The sequence below is a fragment of the Setaria viridis genome, chromosome 5 (assembly GCF_005286985.2).
Source record: "Setaria viridis chromosome 5, Setaria_viridis_v4.0, whole genome shotgun sequence".
Classification (NCBI taxonomy): Eukaryota; Viridiplantae; Streptophyta; class Magnoliopsida; order Poales; family Poaceae; genus Setaria; species Setaria viridis.
Window position 1 is genome coordinate 15,646,989 of NC_048267.2, and position 22,151 is coordinate 15,669,139.

Genomic DNA, 22,151 nt, shown 5'->3' on the forward strand with positions numbered 1-22,151 from the left:
GAAAATCAGAAGTAAAGGCTATAAAAGGATTAATCCAAGACAAAGGGAAGGACCCTAACAGATCTTTTAGTCTGTGCAATGCTAGATACAACAAATAAAATCGCAATAGTATAAAAGGAGACAATATCAGTTGATTTAAAAAGCAGATAGAAGACATGTAAAACTGCAGAATAAAAGGAAATAAACGAGTAGTTTAGTAGGGTAATAGACATGCGCAGTAAGAAATAAACAAGTCACAGACTGCTAGCAAACTAAGTATGTTAACCATATCCTAGATAATACTGCCATTAAAGAAGTATTCAGATCACTTAATCTTTAGGTTGACTAGGATTACAAATAATATTGTATACATGTTATATTATATATAAATACACGCCAATCTGAAGCAAAGAAACTAACAGCTGGTCGCCTGGTACTGGGCAGGCCTCTAGTGCACCTTCTCTGACTGTTAGAAAAGATACTATTGTGATTTCTACTTCAGCCAGGAAAAAAAATGGAAATAAAAATGAATGCAAGATCAGGCCATGTCATGTCTACAACTCCCAGATGGATATCATGTATCTTGTGAGTGCTGCATCAAAATGTATAGGAACCTATGTGGTTTCAATTGCCCGTCTTTGAGGCAGCACCTACAAGCCTGAAGCAGACTAAGTAGCATGTTTTTACAAAATGGATATAATAGGCATACAGCTGCAGGATGCCTATAAAGTTCTAATGCAATTTATGCCAATCCTGAAGCAGACTAAAGTGGCATGAGATGCAGTTAGACGGCGCATCAGAAGTGCAAAAGGGCACTTTAAGTTTCATTTCACGCACTAACATGAATGCGCATGCACAAATTGGCATCGAAGGCTTCGTTTGCCTGACAAAATGTATATCCACACGGATGGGCTGAATTGAGTTCTAATTCTTAGCCCATCCTGCCAATCCATATGGTTTGAAGCAATATTTGGCCCAGTAAAACAAACCCTACAAACAGAGTTCCATGACTTGAACCAGAATCAGGTAAAAGCAACTGAGAAAATAGATGGGCAGTTTTCTCCACTCAAACAGGCTACATGGCACTGGTATTGAGTAATTTCTACATCAAAACAGTAAATCTTGCAGATTTTGTTTCATCACTAAATGTTTCAAATGCTGCCATCCAATTTCAAGACTCCTAAGAGACCAAACAAGCTTATTTGTGCAGGTCTCCTGAAACAACAGATCACCGTTTTTAACCTCCTAAACCTTATCAGGATCATAGCAGGTTCTTCTGGGCAAGTAATACCCCCACTGCTGTACACATGACAACAGAGATCAGACCATCTCTAGATCTCAAGCGCTCCTTCCATGTCAAGGGCTCAGAGACTTTCCTCAACACTTCCTGAAACTGTTGTTTGGTGTCATCCAGTGACCCAGAATTGTCAATCACTATGTCTGCTTCCGACTTCTTCCAGTCCAGCGCAAGCTGTGCATTGATTCTGTTCTGAGCTTGTTCTTCAGAGCACCCATCTCTTGACATGAGCCTCTCGATCTGGGTTTCTGGATTAACCCAGACAACAATGACTGGATTTGTCCATCTATCCATCTTTGTCTCAAACAACAGCGGGATGTCGAGGACGACAACCTTGCATCCCTTCATCCACAGTTTTGCCATCTCCCAGAATATGCCAGAAGAAATATGTGGCGCCAGAAGACTGAAAGTGACCAAGAAACCGTGTACAATTAGAAATGCTGTCACTAAAGTGGCAACTGTTGGTAAAAGATGAATTAGTAATTAAGGCTAACTGAATAACTATGCCAATTTTAACAGAATAAGTCCCCAGAAGATGTTAGTGTGAAGGAATTTTTATGCTTAAGGACTAGTCATGAGATATATAAGTGCAAAAAACTGTGCAGACCAGTGTCACAGTTTATTATAGCATCTTTCAATGCAGTAAACATTAGTTTCTCCAGCATTCAAGGAGTACCCGTGTACACCTTATCACATTTTATTATTAGTACCAAACAAAGATCAATATTAATGCAGCACATAGTTTGGTATGAATAGAAGCATATGGCAAAACTATGTCATTTTCCATGCCAACCAAAAGATATTAGAGTATTTGATAAAAGAAATATGTGATGTTTCTCTTCCTAATATAATTATTTTTTAGTAATAACTATAGAAGTACATCCACTCATAAATCTGCATTCACAAAAAAAAATGTAAAATATTTAATTTAGTGAAAGCTGTACCGGTTAAGAAGTTGGCGTTTTGATGGGTCAGAAAACACAATTTGTCCCAAGCGAGCTCTGTCAATTTCTCCATTGTCCAACAAAATTTCTTCCCCAAAGGCTTTTACAATTTTCTTCCAACCTCCAGTACCTTTCTGCACTACATTCTACATATGCATAGGTCCAGAATTTAGTATAACGGTTATAGAACAAACATTTGTCATTTCTCATAGGCTTATGCTCATGGCACCAAGAAAAAAATTCAGAAGTCTAAAGTACCATTAGTATTTAATAGACATGATTTGCAGTGCGAGTTATGCATGTAAACCATGCTTGCTAGCAGCTATTGTGGTTTGCAAGTACAATAGTTGTTAGGTGGTATATTAAAAGGGCAGAAAAATATTGCTCCAGGCATTATGGTGGCACTGATTCAGTTCCATTTGGTAATTTGGTATCCAAGCTATTATTTAATATTCATCATGAATTAAAGGAACAATTGTATGAGTTTACAGCCTTCAACCCACACCAACTATGTTTGAGAAGTTGCAAATCCCTGTTGTGATGTTATTATTGGTTGAAGATCTGTTCTAACCAGTTCCCACAGGAAGAAAAGAATGACAAACTGAAACCAGTTGAGGAATCCTTTTTCGGAAAAAAAAAGTGAATGTTACATTTATCTGCAAAGCTTGAGATGGATGCCACAGCTCTATGTGAAAATTAACGGGATTTCTTCTTGGAACATAACATAGGCACTAAGAGCTAACCGGTGGACTCCAATTATCAACACTGAATGCTTAGCTCCACAGTGAGAACCAGGCTCTACCTCTTGTTTTTGCCAAAAGCATAATTGCCACGAATGTATGTGACAAGTAAGGGTTTTTCAGAACAAAAGGATGCAAAGACTAAATACGTACGGACCTGGTTCTTGATTTTGGTCAAAAGCACAGTTGGGGAAACGAGAGGCGTAATTGACAAGAGTCTGAAGCTTACAGTGAGGCCTAAAGTGTACCAAATTTAATAACATCATACAAAAGCCGGCAGCTTAAAGCTTACAACTTTGAGGCTAAAACTAAGTCGGCTTTACACGGGAAGCGTCAGTAAACTTTAGGATCGGGCAGACCGCATAGCATACCCGAGCAACGACGTCGGCGTCGACGACGGGGACGCTGGCGTCCTTGAAGAGGTTGGACACGGTGCTCTTCCCGGACGCGATCCCGCCCGTCAACCCCACCAGCCTCATCTCCTCGGTTTCCCCTTCTCGGTGTAAACGACAATAGCGTACATCCTCAGAAGCCGATCTTACTTTCACAGGGAACTGAGCACTAGAACGAGAGGAGATCCAAATCGGGGGAGAGAGAAGTTTACCCGGAGGTGTCGCAGTGGAGGGCGCTCCGGCGGTGTTGGATCCGGCAGCGATGGAGCCTGAAGCAGCAAGGGAGCGGTGTAGGCAGTAGGCGAGACGGCCGGCGGCGCAGGTGGTCTTGGCGGCGCAGCGATGGGGTCGTTTGGGCTGTCAACGAGCGAGCTCGACAATAGTTCGGGCCCAGGTCGAGGGAGCCCGCCTTTCTGTGGAGGCTGGCGTGTTTAGAAAAGACCTCATGGGCTCGTTCGTGGCGTCGTGGTGGCGCTTCGGGAGGGGATAGCCCAGGCCCAGACTCAGCCCCAAGCCGCCTCCTCGTCGAAGACGAGTACGCTGACAATAATGGTTATGCCCCGGCAACCACATCCCATCAGCAATGGAGACGACTTCCTTGTAAAGTTACAATTGGCAGCGATGGCCTCGGTGAGTGGTGGCAGTGCACGTCTGCCGTGAGCGGTTTGGAAGGATCATGTGCAGCCACTTATTACGCGCCGTAAAGCGATTTTGGCCCTTCTTCGGAGGGACCAAGATCGACTTGTGGTCGTGGAACCTATCAGTCGGGCAGCGGTGGCGGTGGAGAATTTTTGGCACCTCGGCCGTATCGTCGTGAATTCACCGTCTTTCGGACGAGCTCCTCCACTCCTCCGTGAAATCACCGTGTCCCATCCCGAAGCCGATCCACCGGGTTAAGGTCCTCGATTATTGTATTACAGGTACAGGAACCCGCCCCTCAGTTTTTGCCAGGCTGAATGATGTTCTCAGTGTTCATCTCAGCTTCATTTTCAGTTTCAGTTATAGAGCTTGATGGCGTTGAATGACGGCATGTTGCAGGATTTCTTCAAAGAAGGAACATCGGCAGTCAAATAGTATTGGGGAAAACGTGTAACAAGAATGGCAGGAAGGTAAATGCGATCCCCCTCTTCCATACTGGTAATTTTTTGGACCTAACAGCACCTTTCAAGATTGAACTTAAGTTGCATTTGCAACATATGAAAAAATGTAATGAGTAATGACTTCTCTGTTCACTCCAACATCAGGTAAATAATTTTTTTGAGAATGTCTGCAAGCTTTCAGAGGATGGTCACAAGTTTTGCGTGAAGACTGAAGAACAGCAGGCCAGTTAGCTTTGGGTAAGAATAAGACCCAACCTTGTAACTTCTTTTTCGAACATGGTACAATCATTCATCGATCCTAAACTATGTTATGTCTGTATCGGCCCAATCTAATAGAATTTGTTATTGAGTTAAAATTAAATTATGAAATGTCACCTGTACTAGTAGTATTTTCCTTCCGAGGAACACCATAGGATAAAGTAAAGTCATGTTACATTTTCTTTTTCACCTGACATAGTACGAACTGCTTTGGTTCATGGGCATTTCCTCAACTTTGCCTGGGTATTCCGTGCTTTCTTCTATATCAAAGCTGCTGATTGATTGTCCAGTGAGAAAGTTCTCTGTCTTGGTGTCACGATGCAACCATGGATGTTTTGAAAGTTTCCTTAGTCTGCTAAGCTCCTCGGAAACCTCCTTCATGGAGGGCCTGTTGTCACTGCACATATCCAAACAGTGTTTCGCTAGCTCTCCAAGTCCTCTGAGAAACTCCCTGCTTTCATGCTCTTTTATTTGACTGTCCAACAAGCATCAAGATTGTTCTCCTTCATAGCCAATAGAAAATTTGATGACAAGCTTCTTTGTGTCTCATGGCTTCCAAGTTTGGAGGGCATCTGCCCAGTGAGAATCTCCGAAAGGACAACACCAAAGCTGTAAACATCGCTCGTCTGTCAACTGGCATGTTTGCATATATTCAGGATCAAGATAACCACATATCCCTTGAACCATTGTCACAAACTGGGCTTCATCAGTTGGTGCTAGTATGGAGGCACCAAAATCTGATACCTTTGCCATATGATTCTCATCAAGAAGGATGTTAGAGGTCTTCACGTCACCATGTATGATCGGTGGATTTGCATAGGAGTGTAAAAAGGCAAGCCCATCAGCTGCCTCGTTGACAATCCTGAGCAGAGAACTGAAAGGGATATGCAATGTGCGGTTCTTGCCATGAATAAGATCAAACAACGTCCCATTTGGGATGAACTCGTACACTAACATCGGTACCTCCACCTCAAGGCAGCAACCCAGTAGCTTAACGATGTTCTTGCGATTGATCTGGGAAAGAATCAGCATTTCTTTACCAAACTCCTTCTTGATCAAATTTCTTTAGCTAGTTGCAAAGCTTCTGGCCAATCGTCTCGCCCCCAAGCTTGATCATCTAATCGACGTAAACCAAAGCGCGTTCATCAAGCAACGTTCGATACATGACAATTTCAAGTTCGTTCAACAGGCGGCCAGAACGCTGCACCGCAAGAAGAAAGCCTCGTTCCTGCTCAAATTGGACATATCCAAGGCGTTTGATTCAGTATCTTGGTCATTCCTTCTTCAGGTACTCCAAGCCATGGGCTTCGGTGTCAAATGGCGAGATTGGATTTCTGCCTTGATCTCCACTGCTTCAACAAGGGTGCTGCTCAACGGTACACCTGGACGCATCATTCACAATGCCAGAGAGTTAAGGCAGGGTGACCCGCTATCCCCCATGTTGTTCATCCTACTGATGGAACTGTTGCACAGATTGATCAAGAAGGCGGTTCAGGGCGGGGTGCTAACAGCACCTAGGGATCAGGCCATTCACAACCAGTGTTCCATTTATGCCGACAACCTTATACTCTTTGCTGCTCCTCATGTTCAGGAGATGATCACAATCAGAGAGGTACTTCAGTTCTTCGAGAACGCATCAGGGCTTCATACCAACCTGCAGAAAGCTTAATAGCACCTATAGCTTGCACAGAGGGACAGATCAACAGGATTAGGAGCATCCTACCTGCAAAGGGTAGCTGATTTCCCTATCCAATACTTGGGTCTGCCTTTGACTGTTGGGCGCCTCAAGAAAACAGATTTGCAGCCTTTGATCGACAAAGTTTCTGCAAGCATACCGACTTGGAGGGCGCCCTAATGAACAAGGCCGGTAGATTGACAACAGTGAAGGTGGTCATGAGCTCCATTTGCACTCACACGTTCATCTTCCTGAAAATCCCTGATTGGGTAGTGCATGAGATTGACAAAAGACACCAAGGGTCCTTTGGGCAGGGAAGGACAAAGCTCATGGCGGTCAGTGCCTGGTCACCTGGCCATCAGCTTGCAGACCGACTGATTTGGGGGGACTTGGCATTACTGACTTGCGGATTGCATCGCTAGCTCTCAGAATGAGATGGTTGTGGCTACAAAAGACCGATTCCAACAGACCCTGGAAACACCTGCCACTGGAATTTGGGTAGGATTCGGTCCTTCAACACATGTCCCAGGCGTCCATCAAGGTACATCTTGGGGACGGCAACTTGGCATTGTTTTGGACAGACAAATGGTTAGGTCAATCATCCACATGCATTATTGCTCCGGAGCTATGGAAGTTGATCAGACCGAGAATCAGAAGAACAAGGACAGTGGCGCAAGCGTTACAGCACAAGCAGTGGATTCGCGACATTGTTGGACGGGCTACAGTAAGCGCTATCGCGCAGTATGTGCAGCTTTGGCATGCGGTGGCTGGGATTCAGTTAGCGGACGAAGTTGAGGACAGGGTTTCTTGGAGATGGGCATCTCATGAGATTACTCTGCTAGATCATCCTACAAAGCCTTCTTCCAAGGCGCCACCAAATTTGCAGCGGCGAAACCGATCTGGCGAGCGTGAGCACCGCTCAAAGTAAAAGTTTTTCATGTGGCTGGCGGTTAAGGACAGATTATGGACAGCGGAGAGGAGGCAACGCCGTGGATTGCAGGATCAAGCGGCCTGTGCGCTGTGCGACTAGGAGTTGGAAACCTCTGAACATCTTTTTGCAAAATGCTCTTATACCCAACAGGTCTGGCACATCATCAGCACAGCTCTGAATATTCAGAATGTAACGCCAACACATGACACAACGTTGATTGACTGATGGCTGCACAAGAGGAATGGATTGAACGCGCTTAAAAGGAAAGTATTAGGAAGTATATGTGTACATTAGGAAGTATTTATTCTTTCCATGTACACTTCATATATTCCTTGTACTCCAAGCCATATCGGCCATATATAGAGAGAGAGAGGTCACCTCCCCTCATTAGAGTGTGTGGTGTTTCCCATACTTCTATACATGGTGTCATAAGATTAGATCATGGGCCTCTCCTTCTCTCCCTTGCACCTCCCTCCTGTCGCGCGAAACCCTACCCGCACCGCCCCTCCTGCCATGCCGCCGCCGCCCCCTCCGCTGCTCCTCCTGTCGCTCACGCCCCCCCTCCCAACCGTGCGCCATGGCCACCCACTCCTCCACCGACTCCTCCCTATTTGGCGGGGATCCTCTGACCTCTGGCGACACCACCGTCCCTGCTGGTGCCCCTGTGCTACCGTCTGGCGCGCCTCTTGGCGCCGGTGGTGGCACCCTTGTGCCACCGCCTCCTGGTCCGCCTCCTAGCCCTGGCAGTGGCACTCCTGTGCCACCCCCCGGCCCCTGTCCTGGCGCCGGTGGTGGCGTCCCTCCTGGTGGCGGTTTGCATCTTATTCATGCGTCGCTGCCCGTCGTCCACCCCTACGACATCGTCTCTGTCAAGTCTCACGTTCCCATGACGTTGACGATGAAGTCCTCCGCCTACTCCAAGTGAGCATCCTTCTTCAAGTCCATGTGCAGCAAGTTCCGCCTCAAGTCGCACATTGACGACACGGTGGCACCCCATCCCCACGACCCTAACTGCGATCAAGCAAATTGCTGCGTCCGCTCCTGGTTCTTTGGCTCTGTCGACAACTCCGTCCTCAACCTCGCCATGACCAACGACGATCAGACCGCCTAGGATCTCTGGCTCGTAATTAAGGGACTCTTTAGCGCCAACAAGCAGTCTCGAGCGATCTTCCTCATCCACGACTTCCACTCCATGACGCAGAATGACTCCTCCATCACTGAGTACTGCCAGCGCAAGAAGACCTTCACCGACGCCCTCCGCAACGTCGGCCATTCCATTCAGGACTCCCAGCATGTCCTGAATCTCCTCCGCAGCCTCAACCCATGCTTCTCCAACACCGCCGATGACATCGCCAATTCCACTGCCGGCTTCCCAACCTTCGCCTAGGCACGTGACATGCTCGCCTTGAAAGAACTTTGCCTCGCCAACGATGAGAAGATCTCCAACTCCACCGCCCTCCTCGCCAGGAACTCCTCGTCGTCTTCATTCTTCGGCTGTACAAGCGGGTGTCGCCCACCGTCTGGTTCTGTCCAGACTGGCGGCAGCCGCAGCGGCCGCGGCAACAGCAGTAGCAGAGGCCGCGGTGGCGGCAGCGGTGGCAAGAAGAAGTGGCAGAAGAAGGGCAGTGGCGGCTTCCAAGCACCCTCAACAACGGGCCCCCACGGCCCACTGGCCCGTGGTTCTGCTTCAGTCTGGGGGCCGGCTCCTACGGCGCTACGGGCTACCAGTAGGCTGGTGGTCAGTACCCATCGAGCAGTGGGGGCTGGTGCGCCGGCGCCCCTAGCCTCCTCGACCCCCCTCCGCAGGCCCACGCCGCCTACGCCCCTATTCAGGTGCCCACTCAGGTGCCAACCTGGGACCAGGCGGGTCTGGTTGCCGCCCTAAACCAGATGGCACTGCAGAACAGCGGCTGGGTGGTTGACTCAGGTGCATCCAGCCACATGTCATCCTCAGATGGTATTCTTCTTTCCCGCCTCCCTCCCTCTCACTCTTCCATTACTGTCGGTAACGGTCATACCCTTCTCGTCACGTGTCGTGGCAACTCCACCCCCACCTCCCACTTTCGTCTTAACAATATCCTTATTGTTCTTTTTCTGATTTGTAATCTGATTTCTGTTTGTTAATTTACTAAGGACAATAACTGCACCATAGAGTTTGACACTTTTGGTTTTCTATCAAGGATTTTCCGACCAGATGTGTGATTCTTCGCTGCAATAACGCCGACGATCTTTACACTATGCCTCCAGCAGCCAGCTTTGCAGCGCGCCACGCCAGCTTTGCATCTCTGTCTTAGTCATGGTCCTGCCGCCATTGCAACTCTTAGACAGACTTCATCTATTGCTTGTAATAAAGATAGTCATACTCTATGTCATTCATGTCAATTAGGGAAATATGTAAGGTTACTTTCTCACATTCTAGCTCTCGCAGTTCTGCTCCTTTTGAGTTAGTTCACTGTGATGTTTGGACTTCTTCCGTAGCTAGCATTTCTGGTTATCGCTACTACCTAGTCATTTTGGACAACTTCTCGCATTTTTGTTGGACATTTTCTCTAGTTCACAAGTCTGAAGTCGCCTCACACATCATTGATTTCTACACCTATGCTCACACGCAGTTTAGTCTTCCTGTTCGAAGCGTCCAAGCTGACAACGGGATCGAGTTTGTCAATAAGACTCTCACATATTTTTTGACTTCTCAGGGTATCCACTTGCACCTCTCGTGTCCCTATACTTCTCCCTAGAATGGGAAAGCCGAGCGTGTCTTCTGCACCCTTAATAACATGACTCGCACCTTACTCATTCACGCCTCCATGGCCACCTCATACTGGGCCAAGGCGCTCACAACTGCCACCTATCTTCTGAACCGGCGCCCCTACTCTGTAGTTTAGAATGACATTTCCTACCGCCTCCTCTATTTCTAGCCTCCCGAGTACTCTCACTTGCGTGTATTCGGTTGTCTTTGCTACCCTAACCTCTCATCCATGGCACGCCACAAACTTGCTCCTGGTTCCGCACCCAGTGTCTTCCTCGGTTATCCCTCATCTCACAAGGGGTATCGCTGCCTTGACTTGTCCACCCGTCGAGTCATCATCTCTCTCCATGTTGTCTTCGACGAGTCTGTTTTTCCCTTCTCCTCCCACCCCACCCACCCATCGCAGCTCGACTTCCTTTTGTCGAGTCCCTCCGATGCTCCTGCTCCCACCTTGGTCGCTCCGTCCTCGGACGTTGAGCAACCGCGGTCCTCACCCGTTGTTTTGTAGAAAATAACTGACTGACGATGACTCCTTCATGGGCGGGATGCCACCCTCTTCCTCGCCCGTTGGCCTCACCAGCAGGTCCACCGGTAGTGCCATCCTTGCTCCCTCCCTCAGGGGCCCTCCTCTTCGCCTAGCACCCCCAGCCCGCTGGTGGCGCCCCTACCCCGTCACTACACCCTGCGGCCACCTGCAGCCTTGGTGCTTGCCCCAGCGCCTCCTGCACCCCGGTGCCCGCTGCTCTGGCGCCGCCTCCCGTGCCCACAGCCCCGGTGCCCGCTGCTCTGGCGCCGCCTCCCGTGCCCACGGCCCTGGCGCCTGCAGCTATGCCGCTACCTGCGCCCGCCCCATCACCACCTCCTGCTCCACCGCGTCCTGTCACTCGGTCTATGACTGGGCCATCAGCCGGATTTGACAGCCTCGACTTCTTCTTCGCCCTCTCTGATTCCGGTGAACTACCACAGTGCTCTGGCTGATGCCAACTGGTGTGCTGCGATGGTCGACGAGTTCCAGGCCCTCCTCGACAATGACACCTGGTGTCTCGTCCCTCGGTCGCCCGGTGCCAATGTCGTGTCAGGCAAGTGGATCTTCCAGCATAAGTTCCACATCGATGGGTCCCTCTCCCGGCACAAGGCGCACTGGGTGGTTCGTGGCTTCTTCCAGCGTCATGGCATCGACTACGACAAGACCTTCAGTCCAGTTGTCAAACTGGTGACGATACGGACCGTCCTCAGCATCGCCTCTTCTTGTGTTTGGCCGATCCACCAGCTGGACGTGAAGAATGCGTTTCTTCACAGACACCTCACGGAGACTGTCTACTGCTAGCAGCCTCCAGGCTTCCTCGACCCCGCCGCCCCAAATCACGTCTCTCCTGCAGAAGTCCTTGTATGGACTGAAGCAGTCCCTGAGGGCATGGTACCAGCGGTTCGCCTTCTTCCTTCGATAGCTCGGCTTCGTCACCTCCACCTCCAACACCTCCCTCTTTGTTTGTAAAGAGGGGCCGAGCGTTGCCTACTTGCTACTCTACGTTGACGAAATCGTCCTCACCGCCTCGTCCTCGACCCTTCTCCGGCATATCATGGGGCGCGTTCACTCTGAGTTCGCCATGACGGATCTTGGTGACCTGCACCACTTCCTCCCAGGGCCTGTTTATGTCCTAGTGACAGTACGCCCTGGATCTTCTTCAGCGTGCTGGCATGGCTAAGTGTCACTCTACAACGACTCCCGTTGACACTCATGCCAAGCTCTCGGCACACGACAGCGCCAAGATCTAGGATGGCTCTGAGTATCGAAGTCTCGCTAGGGCTCTTTAGTACCTCACTCTGACTAGACCTGACTTGACGTATGTGGTTCAGCAGATGTGCCTCTTCATGCATGACCCGCACGAGCCCCATCTGGCCCTGATCAAAGGGCACGCTCTCCTCCGGGCTTCCCATCGGCACCGGGCCTGTCCTGTCTCTGACTGCCTACTCCGACAGCAACTGGGCTGGCTGCCCGGACTCTCGATGCTCCACCTCCAGCTTCTGCGTCTACCTCAGTGACAATCTGGTGTCTTGGTCCTCCAAGCGCCAGACCAAGGTGTCTTGTTCCAATGCTGAGGCGGAGTACCGGGCTGTGGTCCATGTTGTGGCGAAGTGTTGCTAGCTTCGCCAACTTCTTCAAGAGCTTCATGTACCGCTTGCTTTGGCCACTGTTGTCTACTGTGACAACGTGAGTGCTGTCTATATGACAGCCAACCCGATGCATCATCGGCGCACAAAGCACATCGAGATTGATATTCACTTCGTCTGTGAGAAGGTGGCATTAGGTGAGGTTCGGGTCCTCCACGTGCCGTCTCTCACCAGTTCGCGGACATTATGACGAAGGGCCTGCCAACTCCTTTGTTTACTGAGTTTAGGTCTAGTCTTTGCGTCCGTGATCCTCCCGCTGCGACCGTGGGCGGGTATTAGGAAGTATATGTGTATATTAGGATGTATTTATTCTTTCCATGTGCACTTGATGTATTCCTTGTGCTCCAAGCCATATTGGCCATATATATAGAGAGGTCACCCCCCTCATTAGGGTGTGTGGTATTTCCCATCTACTGCTCTACAGAAAGGCCTAGACTCCAACTTCATGCTCATTTCGTGAAGAATTTGGAAAGAATGCAACGACCGGGTCTTCAACAGATCACCGGCGAAGCCCCCTGCACAGTTGGCTCAAGAAATTTCAAATAAAGCCCACCTTTGGTGTGCTGCTGGTGCCAAGTTTCTCACCACTCTAGCATGGCCAGTGTCAGTCGGATCGCTTGAGCACACATAGCTCTTTAGCTGTTGTAGTTCAGTTTGTTGGTTGTTGTTACAATTCAAATAGTAACTAAGTGTTTCTGACAATCCATGTGCGTATGCCCGGTTGGCCCGCGTTGTAACATTTCAAACATTCTCTCCTTCTTAATATAAAGATACGCAGCTCTCTTGCGTATTCTCGAAAAAAAACCAAACTCCTTATGCCTATCATTAATTAACAACTCTCCTGCATATTCTCGAGAAAAAAACCAAACTCCTTCTTATGCCTATCATCAATTAACGCACATCTTTTAATTGCCACTGGTATGTTGTCCTTCGTGACTCCCTTGTAAACAGTGCCATGTCCTCCATGTCCAAGAATTTGGCTTTTGTCAAATTTATTTGTTGCTTGTTCTTGTTCTAGTCCTACTTTAGTAAACACTGTAAATGCAAGCCCCTGGTCCGATTTCATTTTCTCAAATAACAGGAGCCCTCCATGTTGCTGGAAATATTGTTTCTTGACATTTGTCAGCTTCCGTCTTTCAAAAACCACATGTGTGCAGAATATGACAATCACTAGAACAATGGAGCCAATACAAATACAGATTGATATATATCAAGGACTTAAACTACAGACAAACTTCTACTCCCTCCATTCAGACTTAGAGGGTGCATATTTTTCTAGCAAAATAGACCGATGAAGTAGCAAAAAGTGACCAAACTAGCCTCATTTATTGCTTAAGCATGCATTGGGCGTGCGTTTTTACCTGGGACAAAAACCATGAGCATTCGAGCTTAGCTGCCTTGTTTCTCTCTACATGCAGCTAAAGACACCATGTTGTCTAGCACACCTCATGCATGAGTGCAAGTTGGAGTGAAGCGTCAGCTGAAAACATCAGTCCCATGGGTTTGTATTTAGAGCGGTCCCAATGAAAAGTTTCAGTTAAGCTGTTTCTAGAGTGAGACATCAGCAAATGATACTTAATTGGTGGTTGATACTACATTCCAAAATGCACAGTTTTTTCATTTCAATGTTCTGACTGCATTTAATCATATGATACATTGCGACTTGGAAACAGGGTCCATGGGTTTTCATTTGGCTGCATCATTTCTCTTTTCTTTAAAGTTTTACTATGTAAACGCCATTACTTATGTGATACCCTACTAAATGAGAATGAAACTTTCATTGGGAGTGTAGCACTCCCTATTAAATGAGAATGAAATTGCCAATGGGAGTAACCTTAGTGGCCATATCTTTTGGTAGGAACCCGTTAAGATTGGTGGCCGATCTTTCGATGAGAGGGCGTGGGGTAACTCGATTGGTGGATGGAGACAACGTTCATGACCCTACTACAGCCTTCCAAGCTACACCTTAGCAACCGATACACCACCTCCAATGGCTGCCGCGATCTTGTGGAGCGCGTCACCCGGCCACTAGGGCACTCGTCCTGCAAACAATCGAAGAACTAGAAAGAACAAGTATAACAAGTACTGAATTTACTAGATGTATATGAAGGTTTCAATCTCAATCTTAATATTGGTGAGGTTCCGAAGACAAGAAGACGGGCGGCTGATCCAGCACGCGCGCTTACAAGCAAGTAGCGAGAGCTAAACTTGATCTAAACAAAACTCAATCTGTTTGTGGAGGCTCCAATCCTTATTAATACCTAGGAGAATGGTCGGGGGGTGTTAGGGTCATCCTTCAACCCTAGGACATGTCCCTAATGGACCCAACTTGATACACGACTCATTGGGCCAAAATAAGGTGACGCAACACCTTTGGATAGAAAATCTCTTGGTAGTAATTCACTCATTGCGGCTGCATCAGAAAAGATATGGATATGATTCCAGATCCATATGAAAATATACTTCATAAGGATTCCAAGGAGTACTTGAACGCCCAAAACGGAGTCCGGATGAGGTCGTGGTGGCCGTTGCAAATTGGTATAGAGCTGCAGTTCGAATCCAGCCCCAAAACGTGTTGGATTGGATCTCTTTCCTTCCTTGGGCCAAAAGTGATGTGGTGGCCTGGTGAAGGACATTGGGAATACTTAAACTTGGGCCACAATCTACTTCTATAATCCTCCATGCCTTCCATGTGTGTTTAACACTATTTTTGATCCACGTATGTATTTCTGAAATTGACAACGAACACACATAATGGTGCAACATCAATTCATTAAATGTATCAAATACAACCATGGTAAAGAATTGTTTCACTTGTGAATCAAAAGTTACTAATGTGATTGTATCTGAGCAGGTGATGTCCTCATCAGAACGCATCCATTAATTGGGAGCTTAAGGTAGATGCTAAATTTGATAATTATGACTTGTCTGAACTTCAAATGATTTTAGCTGTTGCAAGTACTTTAACGAAATATGCTTTGACTAAATGGAAATATATTTGTAGACACAACAAAGTTCCACCAACTAGAAAAGATTTTAAAATATTTTTTCGAGATGAATGTATTCTTTCATATTATGTTGATCATTTGCTTGGCAAACTGGACAAACTAACATAGGGTAGTAAGTCTGTGAAGGTATACTACCATGATTTTAAGATTTGTATCATGTTTAGTGGATTAGATGAATGCATGGAAGATGTTATGAGTAGGTTCATGAGAGGGCTCAATTCTAAAATTCGAACCTTGTTAATTAGCAATTCTTATAGCTATATTGGTCAATTGTTTTGTCTTACTCTCAATGCTGAAAAGGAGATTCTATTATCTGTGACTACTTGCAAGAATGATGTGACCCATTATACCCAAAATTTATCCACTCTTCATGCTAATGAAGAGCAACAAATAGTGGAATCCACTGCTGTTTTTCCTTTATCACAAATTGATTTACTTGTTGTTCCTTGTGATAAAGAGGATTTGTGTGCTGATGACTCTCTTAATCCTATGCCACAAGTAGTGAAGAAGTGTTATACTTTTGGTTTGAAACCATTTAAATGTGTTGAATAAAAGCTTTTTCATCCTATTACTTGTGCACAAGATAAACTGAATTTGTTATTATGTTTAAATACTTTGAGTTATATTGAATTTGATATTGTATGTAATGTAAATTGTCTAAAAGAGAAACTTAATTTTGATTCTAATTTGCCAAGTTTTAATCATTGTTCGCTTCATGCAATTAGCAAATACGACACCAACGGAGAATATTTCGTGCATAAAATTTATATTTGCTCTAATCTGAAATATCCTTTTGGGCTACAATACCATGATCAAATAGGAGGTTGCACTAACACTAATAATGTATTGCAAAGTTTTCCTAATTTTTCCCATATGCAACAAGGTCCCCAAAAAAGGGGAGCATTGCTGGTTGTGGCCGTGCAGCATAGCCGTCGCTCCGTGCTCCAACATCAAAGCAAGCACCTTAGAATGCCATTGGAGCAAGTTGAGGATGACTTGCAGCCAAGAAGGTAAGAATGATGAGGACATTACCTACTCAGATACAACCATATTAGTAACTTTTGATTCACAGGTGAAACAATTCTTTATCATGATTGTATTTAATACATTTGATGAATTGATGTTGCACCATGATGTGTGTTCGTTGTCAATTTTAGAAATACATATGTGGATCAAAAATAGTGTTAAACACATAAGGAAGGCATCGAGGACCCAAGAAGTAGATTGGGGGCCAAGTCCAAGTATTCCCAACGTCCTCTACCAGGCCACCACGTTACTTTTGGTCCAAGGAAAGAAAGAGATCCAATCCAATATATTTTAGGGCTGGATTCGGACTGCAGCTCTATGCCAACATGCAACGGCCGCCACAACATCATCCGGACTCCATTTTGGGCATTCAAGTACTCCTTGAAATTCTTATGAAGTCTATTTTCATATGGATCTGGAATCATATCCATATCTTTTCTGATGCGGCCACAATGACTGAATTACTACCGAGAGGTTTTCTGTCCAAAGGTATTGCGTCACCTTACTTTGGCCCAATGGGCCGAGTATCAAATTGGGTCCATTAGAGACACGTCCTAGGGTTGGAGCACGACCCCAACAACCTCTTGGTCATTGTCCTAGGTATTAATAAGGATTGGAGCCACCACAAATAGATTAGGTTTTGTTTAGATGTAAGTTTAGCCATTGTGATACCAACTGATAGGAACCCGCTAGGGTTTGATTCCCGATCTTTCAATGAGAGGAGGTGGATCACTCGATTTGGGGAAGGAGATAACGTTCACGGCCCGACTACAAACCATCCAAGGATGCTACGCCTTAGCAACCGATACACCACCTCCAATGGTCACCGCGATCTTGTGGAGCACGATCAACCAAACCACTAGGGTAATTTCTGCAAGCAATCGAGGAACAAGTAAGAAAAAGTAGAATAAGTAACTCAATTGCAAATATGAAGATAAAAACCAATCTGAACTCACAAAGTTGGGGTTCTGAATTGAATAGAACGTATGGTCTAGTCGACACACACGTCTACAAGTAAGTAGCAATGGCTAAACTTACATTAAAACAAAACCCAATCTATTTACGGTGGCTCCAATCCTTATTAATACCTAGGAGAATGACCGGGGGGTGTTGGATTCATCCTCCGACCCTAGGACGTGTCCCTAATAGACCCAACTTGATACATAGCCCATTGGACCAAAATAAGGTGACGCAACACCTTTGGATAGAAAACCTCTTGGTAGTACTTCGGTCATTGCGGCCGCATCAGAAATGATATTGATATGATTCCAGATCCATATGAAAATAGACTTCATAAGGATTCCAAAGAATACTTGAACGCCCAAAACGGAGAACGGATGAGGTCGTGGCGGCCATTGCAAGTTGGCACAGAGCTATAGTCCGAATCCAGCCCCAAAACGTGTTGGATTGGATCTCTTTCTTTCCTTGGGACAAAAGTGACATGGTGGTCTGGTGGAGGACGTTGGGAATACTTGGACTTGGCCACCAATCTACTTCTTTGGTCCTCCACGCCTTCCATGTGTGTTTAACACTATTTTTGATCCACGTAAGTATTTCTGAAATTGACAACAAACACACCTCATGATGCAACATCAATTCATCAAATGTATAAAATATAATTATAGTAAAGAATTGTTTGACCTGTGAATCAAAAGTTACTAATGTGGTTGTATCTGAACAGGTGATGTCCTCATCATCTTTGGATCAAACAAATTGCTTTAAAAAATTGTGGTACATTGTTGCTTTGAGAATTGTGTGCGCCCTCTAAAAGTGAACATTTATTTAAAAAATACTCCTAAATAAAAACAGTGTGAGCAGTGGTTTACTAGGTTGGTATCTGAGTTGCAGGAGTTTGTATTCTTATTCAACTTTCTGCCTGGAGGACATGAACAATGGTACCCTCCTTCTATGTTGTCGCAAGCTGCACCATTGGGGCACGCTTTTGGATTTTGCTTACACTCATCGACATCTGCAGTAAAGAAAACGAACGGATTACTTTAGCCCAAGTAAGTGACTGAAAATCGATATCAAACTGATCTGCAGAGCTAAGCATTAACTCATACTATGAAATGACTTGAGCTATGGTACTGTAGAAATTGATAATGAACAAGCTAGAAAAGATCGTAAAATTTTATTTTGTTTCTTTCCAGATAATTGATTATTTGAGATGGTATAATTAATCTTGAATGTTTTAAACTAATAACAGCCTTTACATAAATTACCACTGAATTCAGCATTCAAGATTTTTGTATATGAACTAAAGATAAATGCTCAACAAAGCAAAGAAGGGTTCCCTTCATACCCTTTTGTGCAATTGCATAGATACCCAGGGCCATTGGTTGAATCCACACATTCAGTGTTTCTATGGCGGCATGCGTAAGAGGACATGTTTCTGGCCAGCTCACATGTTACATTTCCAATTGCCCAGTTAAGCACCATTGGCTGCCGCCCCTGGTAGGTCTCATTAAATCTTTTAGTGGTTATGTAGTTGCTGCTGAAACTAAATGACTCTGTTTCCCCCTGAGCAGCGTAGCTGCATGGGTTGAATTGCCAACTATCTGAATCATTGTATACTTGGTAGAAGTAGACATCGTAGCGTCTTAAACCCTTGGGTATGGCATTAGTATTTTGGCAGCAGCCTACACCCAGGCACGAACCATTTGTCAAGGTCCTTCGTCTCTCACACACAGATGCACATGCAGTGGTATATACTGCCCTGTTATATTTATTGTAGATATATGCGAGTGTGTTGCAGCCAAGGACTATGAAATTGTTGTCAAGATTGGAGAACCGATACGGCCATGTGGAGAAGTCAAGCCACCACAGGTCGCGTTCCATTCTTCTTGTGTTAGGATCGTAGCAATATGTCGAGGTGTTGTACAACACCCGAGTTTTGCCACGGGACATTGATTTCGAAGCCTTTTTCTATTGCACAGCCTGTGCCAATGCCAAATGGATAAGGAACTCGACATCTCCGCAATGTATCTGGCAGCCGGGGCCAGCCTGAGCTGATATAGATGCTAGGTATAACAAGACTGCAACTCCGAGCAGCAGCAATGATGCCATACCAACTCAAAAATTGTGTTGCCACAGTAAGTCTGCTCTGTGTTGAAGGAAAGAAAAAATAGTGAGCTAAGTTAATTGCTTGTTAGATACTATGTACAAGTTCTAAGATATACTTTAATCTTTTGTCTGTAATAATTATATATATAATTATCTTTTAGCAACTGACCTGAAAACAAAACAACTGGCTTGATGAGTACCAAGCTTGTAGTCATGCGAATGAAATGCTTTGTACAATTACGCGTGCTTTGATATAGGTTCTTTTAATACATAGTATCTTATAAATGTTACATGTGCGGAGTATTTTTTTTTCCCTTTTATAGGTTCTTTTATACATTGTACCTCACGAATGTTTCTTTCTTTTCTTTTCCTTTTGTTTTTGCAATGAGTTAGGAATGATATTTTCCCGTTGGGTTGTAGTATATATCTACTCTAAATGTCAGAAGTCATTTTTGGGGGCAAAACTGAAATCATGTTGGTAAATGTAAAAGAATGACAGGATAGGTTAGGTTAGCATCAAAAGTGAGTCCTTTCTGATATATATATAAAGAATTGTGAAGTGACCAATTCAGGAAATAGTAGTTTGTACAGAATATTCATATGAAGATTGGCTCAGTTCCTTTTTGTACAGAGATGCAGATTCAGGTTGCTGGCTTTAAGGCGCGGATTAATTGAACTGGTCAAACTAGGCTCAGGTCATGATATGAGAACCAGTTGAAGGGAAATGGATAGGCTACTCTAGCATCACAACTACCACGTCACCTAGGAAATTTGTGAATAAAGGGATCATGGATCGTTACCACTAGATGCGCAGCGCAGCGGAAGAAAAGTTGGAGCAGAGCTGATCCAACATAGTCGCGCATCGGTGTAGAGGAAATAGTCGATCTCGTCCCACGAACCGATATCCACATCCTCATCCCATCAGCAACCTCACGCCGCCGTAGCCGATCAGCACAGTAGCAACAGCAGCAGTGCCTCCACGGAATCCACACGTGCACGAACGGAATGCCGTGCGCCGGTGTGCTAGCACCGCACGCTCGGCTAACATTTCGGGTGTAGGCCGAGTGGGGAGGGGTGGCTAGGGTTTGGGCGAGATGGGGTGGTGGCGCCCCTAGCCCCCTCCCACATATATATATAGAGCGTGCTAATGTGCTTCCACCTTATAGACCCATTGATACCTTAATCCCTCATGGATCAATATCCTTTGGACCTTTAATCCGAATTGTTATGATTGCCTTTTAGGCATATCACCAACAATCTCCCACTTGGACTAGAGATAATCATATAGGCAATTTTTTTCAACATTCCAGCCCCTTAAGTGTGTGACCCGTTAGGTTCATGTGCAAACAGTCGTGACCAGAAGCCGTTTCCAAACCACAAGTCAGCAGCGGTACCTAGCAGGACATACTGACTCCCGAATGTACGTAAAGATTTTATCGGCCGAACCTAGGTACATTCATCCACATACTAATCCCTCTGCCACACGATACCAGTCAAGCTCAAGGTGAGATACGTGCCACCCTTGTGATAGCTCGACCATTCACTCGATCAAATAGTGGATTTAATTCATGACTAACCTTTAGTCATTGTGATTAACTCCTTAATGGCATGGGCATGCACTTCCCAATCCAACCATCTTGAGGGGCCCAAAGATATCTCTCCTGTTATTTAGGAGGGGCAGATTCCATTTTGATCTGCTCACATCCCATTCCATATTTCATGATACACTCGAAGACTACTTTTATAACTACCCAGTTACAAAGTAGCGTTTGGAAGTCCCAAAGTGCACCACTACACATAGTGAGAAACAATGGTGATCTCAAGTCTAAGGACCTAGCAGGTGTACAACTCGAGACCAACTGATGGCACATACAGAATAACAATCCCAGCAGTGTCTCGGGGTGGGTCAATCCAACACCATGTTCACTAACATGTGTTCACATTATTAATTTGATATCTCCATATCTATGATCTGTGAAACGTGATCATCAATTAATACATGTGCTAGTCTGTGTCATTATTATCCCACGCATAATGATATAGACTAGGGATCATTTAGAATAACATCATAATCAACAAAAGAGTTCCACGAACCAAGTCACATACTTGTTAATTAATGTAAATGACAGGTACTCAAGGAATGAATAACACTTTATTCAATGGTACATAAACATAGTCATGACTCAAGTCTCCCACACACACTAGGATCACTGATATAAGTATCTAATACCCATAGATCTGGTGTGCGCATCATGCTTTGGTTGTGGAAGAGGCTTCGTCAATGGATCAGCAACATTCAAATCTGTGTGCATCTTGCAAATCCTCACATCACCTCGATCAATGATCTCGCGAATGAGGTGATAGCACCGCAGTATATGTTTGGACTTTTGGTATGACCTAGGTTCCTTTGCTTGTGCAATAGTGTGGCGGAACCACCTCGGATTAGCTTGATTAAGCACGGTTAGGTCGCCTAACATGCGACACTCCTGCTTAACTCGAGCTAACACGAAGCGCCGTCGGACTTCATCCGATTTAACCACTTGAACAGGATCGAGTTCAGCGAAACTCACACGAGGTGAGCGGTTACAGAGAATACAACAAGTCCACAGAGTTAAACAAGTTTTACCCATTTTGGTTCCACCATAAAAAAAAATCCAACATTAGGGTTTACAACAAAGATCAACAGAGAAAGCTAGCGGAAGACTTCGTCGGGGTCGGACGTTCGGGCGAGGCCAACCAGAACATCACTGAGTCCTCTCCTCACCGTCCGAGGAGGGGTCCCACTCGACCGTCCAGCCTGGCGGGAGCTGGGGCGGC

At 45.7% G+C, this 22,151-nt stretch overlaps 1 protein-coding gene and 2 pseudogenes across 1 annotated transcript; all 3 read right to left on the minus strand.

The window, feature by feature from the left end:
- Nucleotides 1-986: 986 nt before the first annotated feature.
- Nucleotides 987-3,743, minus strand: LOC117859349 (dephospho-CoA kinase). The gene is made up of 4 exons (XM_034742594.2): nucleotides 3,565-3,743; nucleotides 3,332-3,453; nucleotides 2,221-2,366; nucleotides 987-1,679 (listed from the first exon to the last, which is right to left on the minus strand). The coding sequence occupies exons 2-4, from the start codon at nucleotides 3,437-3,439 to the stop codon at nucleotides 1,241-1,243; spliced, it is 693 nt and encodes a 230-aa protein (XP_034598485.1). The 5' UTR covers nucleotides 3,440-3,453; nucleotides 3,565-3,743; the 3' UTR covers nucleotides 987-1,240.
- A 1,153-nt stretch (nucleotides 3,744-4,896) lies between these two features.
- Nucleotides 4,897-13,620, minus strand: LOC117856269 (wall-associated receptor kinase 5-like; annotated as a pseudogene).
- A 4,429-nt stretch (nucleotides 13,621-18,049) lies between these two features.
- Nucleotides 18,050-19,337, minus strand: LOC140222807 (wall-associated receptor kinase 5-like; annotated as a pseudogene).
- Nucleotides 19,338-22,151: the final 2,814 nt, after the last annotated feature.